The sequence below is a fragment of the Antrostomus carolinensis genome, unplaced genomic scaffold (genome assembly GCF_000700745.2).
Source record: "Antrostomus carolinensis isolate BGI_N321 unplaced genomic scaffold, ASM70074v2 scaffold44235, whole genome shotgun sequence".
Taxonomy (NCBI): Eukaryota; Metazoa; Chordata; class Aves; order Caprimulgiformes; family Caprimulgidae; genus Antrostomus; species Antrostomus carolinensis.
This window is the reverse complement of record NW_010319214.1, coordinates 5041-9599: the sequence shown is the minus strand read 5'-3', so window position 1 is coordinate 9599 and position 4559 is coordinate 5041. Positions and strand designations below refer to the sequence as shown.

The following is a 4559-nucleotide window of genomic DNA, read 5'->3' as shown; positions in this document are numbered from 1 at the left end:
CCGCGCCATCTGCAAGGCGGTGTACGGGGACCAGCGGCTGCACAGCGAGCTCCGCGAGCAGACCGTGCACTACATCGCCGACCACCTGGACCACTTCAACCCCATCATCGAGGGCGACGTGGGAGAGTTCCTCATCGGCGCTGCCCAGGACGGGGCCTGGGCTGGCTACCCGGAGCTGTTGGCCATGGGGCAGATGCTGAACGTGAACATCCACCTCACCACGGGCGGCCGGCCTGAGAGCCCCACCGTTTCCACCATGGTTCACTACCTGGGGCCCGAGGACCCGACACGGCCCAGTATCTGGCTGAGCTGGCTCAGCAACGGTCACTACGATGCTGTGCTGGACCGCGTGTGCCCCAACCCCGAGTACGAGGCGTGGTGCAGACAGACTCAGGTACAGCGCAGACGGGATGAGGAGCTGGCCAAGTCCATGGCAGTGTCCTTGTCCAAGATGTACATTGAGCAGAATGCATGCTCTTGAGGCCACCTGGGCTGCAGGCTGGGAGCTTTGCTGCAGGGACAGAGACAGACAGAAGGTGTGCTGGCTGTGATGGTGATGCCTTAATCCTTAATGAAGCAGCAGCACCCCAGACTGAGAAGGAACTGTAGACTGGTGGGGATAAGTACAATCGTGTTTGTAATAATCTGTTGTAAAAATTTAGCCTCGGATTATTTGCAAGCAGATTCTCCGTGTATGTGTCTTCCCCTGCTCACTGTCTCTCTATTTTCTATAAGAATGTATTTTTTGCACAATATTTTTAAACTGTTACCTCCATCTTCTGCATCTTGCATTGATATCTGGCTTTCAGCTGTACAGCCAAAAACGTTTGTAATCAGTTTTTGTAAGTAAGGCTTATGGTGTGACAGCTATTTTTTGCTGTGTTTTTTTTACCCATAAACCTTATATTTTTACCAAATGAAGTTGATGTCAGACAGATCCTCCGTAATTGATGAAAGCATCCTGGGTACCTTTTTGCAAAACTAAAACAATGGGGTTTTTTTGTAGAAGTGCAGCAAAGTATGAACAGACTGCTTTTCAAAACAGTTGCTTTCTCTGCCTGGAGCACAGAACAGGTCCTTTGAGCCAGTTGGAATGCAGCTACATGTGAAGACTACAGGGAGCAATTGACTCTTCTGTATTTAATTACTGTTTTGAGTAAACTGGCCTCTTGTTGCATGGTTGGCTCACCCTCTGCTCCATTTATATTATTTATCTGTAATAACAGAACATTAACTTGCAATAGAATGTTGTGACTAGATAATAGTCTCCTGCTTTGGCAATAATTGCCTTGGCTGCACCTTGGTGTTTGTGTTCTTGTTTCTGGGGTTATGATGTCTTTTGTAAAAGCCCCGCTTCTTTCTTTTGGCACTGGTGTTGCACTGACAAATTGATATCTGATCACAACATTTTATTCACTTGACATTATTTTCTAATCAAGAAGTCGGGAATGGTGTTCTACATTATGGTTTAAAAGGAAAAAAAAAGTATTTAAATTGAGGTTTGTATGGTTTGCTGGGTCAAACATTTAAATGTTTCCAAGCTAAATTCTGTCTCTTCTACTTTCTGATTAACTTGTTAGATATATTTATTAAGTAATGCAGTTTGTACTTTTTTTATTTTGTAATATATTGTGATTTTGGAATTTATACTGTATTTGTATAATAGGAACATTCACAGTTAAAATGGAATGAATGAATAAAGAATATAATTTTACTTGTGTTCCTTTTTTTCCACCCTTTACATTCCTGGTATGGTGAAGAACTGCAGGTGGGTTCCCAAGATCTTTTATTAAGCTTCTCTTAGTTTCCCCAATTAAGAGGCAGGAAGAAGGGGCATGGTCCTTTACAAGTGTGAACCACTGATCATTCTTGTGTCTGTGAATATGTGAAAGAAATGCAAGCACTTAAAGACAATGGAATATCTGGAATTCTTTTGTAACTGTAACAGAACTTAGCATATTTCTTTGCTCATGAGAAACTTTTTTTCTGTGTGTGTATATTAATATACCTTAGAAGTTCCCAAGCATGGTGCCTGGGCTGGTAATACCAGTGGTTCTGATCAGTGGCTCTCTGCTGGGCTGTGCATGCTTGGGCTTCAGTAACTGGGAATCTCGACTCTGCAGCCAGCTCATTTGATTCTGCAAGCTCATTTTAGATTTGCCTTGTCACCAGTGGTACCTTGACAACCCCATTATTGTTACTTGAATGGTAATGTCATAAGGAAATACAGCTTTTTTGCTCCCCTTACAAGGTGGAAAGGCCTTGCAAGTTACTAAGCTACTCTGTGTGAGTGTGTGTGCATGGATTTACAAACCTATCTTCCCCTGATCTGTAAAAATACTAGAAGGCCATCCATAAGTGACAGGAGGGTACTGGTTTAAAATCAGGATTAAAAATTGCCTGAGTAGCTGAAATGCAGCAGTCTTAATTGAGCACACTTGCAATAAAGAGCTGCAATAAACACTATAGTTGGTATTTATGTGATGCAAAGAGTAGATTTAAATAAATTTGTTGCATTAATTCCAAAATATTGGTAAACACAGATGATGTTTTCCCCCATTTTCTTCACAGACAATCATGTTTTTTCTTTTAACAGTCAAATAGTTGTGGAAAAAAAAACCAGTCTTGCTAGTCTACTATTGCTTAACTTTACTCTGCAAAGTTGACTTCTGAGGTGAGAGCAAGGCAAAGATGCAGACATGGATGTGTTAAGGAGGAGCAGAGATATCTGATGAGGAAAACAGCTACTCAGCTCTAAGCACAAAAATATTAATACAGCATCACTAAATATCAATGATGTGCCTGACTGATTAAAATATTTGTAATCCAGACTGCTTAGGTTTTGGGTTGGATATGATGAATTCATTCAAAGTTGTCAATATCTCCAACTTTGTAAAAAACTGTTTCTTTTAGGTCTTCTAAAATTGCCATTTTCAGCTGTATCATGAATTGTGATTACAAATTTTGTTTTGTGACACAAACCTTAGAAACACTCCTACAGTAAGCTAAGCAAAGATGGATTGATAGTGCATAGTGTTCACTCTGTGAGATAGAATTTGTATTAAAATATTAACAAAAAAGTAGTGTTAAAAACATGAACAATGCAGAACTCTGGGATAAGTTCCCACAGGGTTCCTCAGGAATTCTGATGCTACTTCATGAGTCACCGAGGCCTGCAGATAACTTCAAGGAATTTGAAAAATAGTTTACTTGTTGAACTAGTTTGCAAAGACATTGAGGGTGTATTGCTGGAGTGTGTAACAAGGTACTTGTTTTTGCAGCTTGCATTACACACTGTCTGTTCTAAAAGGAAATGACAAAAATGGCATGTTAGGTGTTTCAGGCACATGGAAAGTGAGAACTTTTTTGATAGCTCTGGTGTTTAAAGTTCAGCTGAGGCACTGCGTTCAGATGCAAGCTAGTGGTGTCTTGCCTGAGTAGCAGTAGAGGCAGTTTTATAGAGGCAGTGATCCTAATATGAACAAAGCTTTACAAAACTGCTGTAACATTGTCTCTTACCCCAGCAAAAGCACAAGTAGATGCAAGCTTTTCCTTACTGTCCCCACTGTTCAACAATTCCAGTAATGAGGGAAGGACAAATGTTGTCCTTGCTCATAATTTCAGTACCCGATTATTTTAACCTTGGCTAATCACTTGCATAACCCAGATAATCCTTAGACTTGTCTGGGGACATTGATCAACTGGTTCTTTATTATTGACAATAAGAGAAAGAGAGCTTGATTTTCAGTGTTCCATTGTGTGGTCCTTTTAAGTCGAGTAGAAAGTGCTTTCATTCTAAACTGAGTCTGCTCCCGCAAATGCCTCGTGAACATAAAGCCATCTTTGCTTGTGTTTTATGATATGATTGTGAATTAGATGACATGTTGGATGCTTCATTTCAGGAGTTTCTTAGATTGCCAAGACTACATCATTCTGTCACTAAATGTGCAATGGGTGTGGTAGATTTTTCATGTGTGTTGAACAGACTCTGTTACACAAAACAAGGTTTGCCAGAACTTATTTGGTTTGTATGTACAATGAATGCATCTTGAAATAAGGGTGATGGGCTAGTGGGTAAGTATCATTTTTCTTCATCTTAGTCAACATTTTTCTTTTTTGAAAATTCAGTTGTTAATTCTTTGTGCTTAGTAAATGAGGATGCATAAAAATTGCCTAATGCCAGCAACTGGGTTTATCTGTCCCATTGTACTTGGCTGGTACATTACATGTGTAAAAGGTAAATCTCTTAGGTTATTGTCACTTGTAAATAAAGGTGTATTTCAGTACTCCTTGTACATGTACAAAACCATGTGCATCCATATATTTCTTTTCTCTGCTTTTGCTTTTATTGTGTCGGAATTAGTTGTTAAGATTTTTGAAGATAAAATTCTTGTTGTGTCAGTGCACATGTACGTGGTTTCTGGATCCAAGCAGAAAATGACAGGTGTCTCACAACAAGGACAAGTACCTGGTGTTAAACATTCTTTGCTTATTTTTTGCATATACTCTTTCATACATGTTTTAACAGTTTATTGATATGCATTGATAGGTGTTCCTAG

The 4559-nt window shown here is 40.0% G+C and overlaps 1 protein-coding gene across 1 annotated transcript; it reads left to right on the top strand.

Moving 5' to 3' along the window:
* Nucleotides 1–4: 4 nt before the first annotated feature.
* OTUD1 (OTU deubiquitinase 1) lies at nucleotides 5–1708 on the top strand (the record flags this gene model as incomplete). Its single annotated transcript, XM_029085244.1, has 1 exon — nucleotides 5–1708. A coding segment is annotated over one exon (477 nt), but the record flags the coding sequence as incomplete, so codon positions are not given.
* Nucleotides 1709–4559: the final 2851 nt, after the last annotated feature.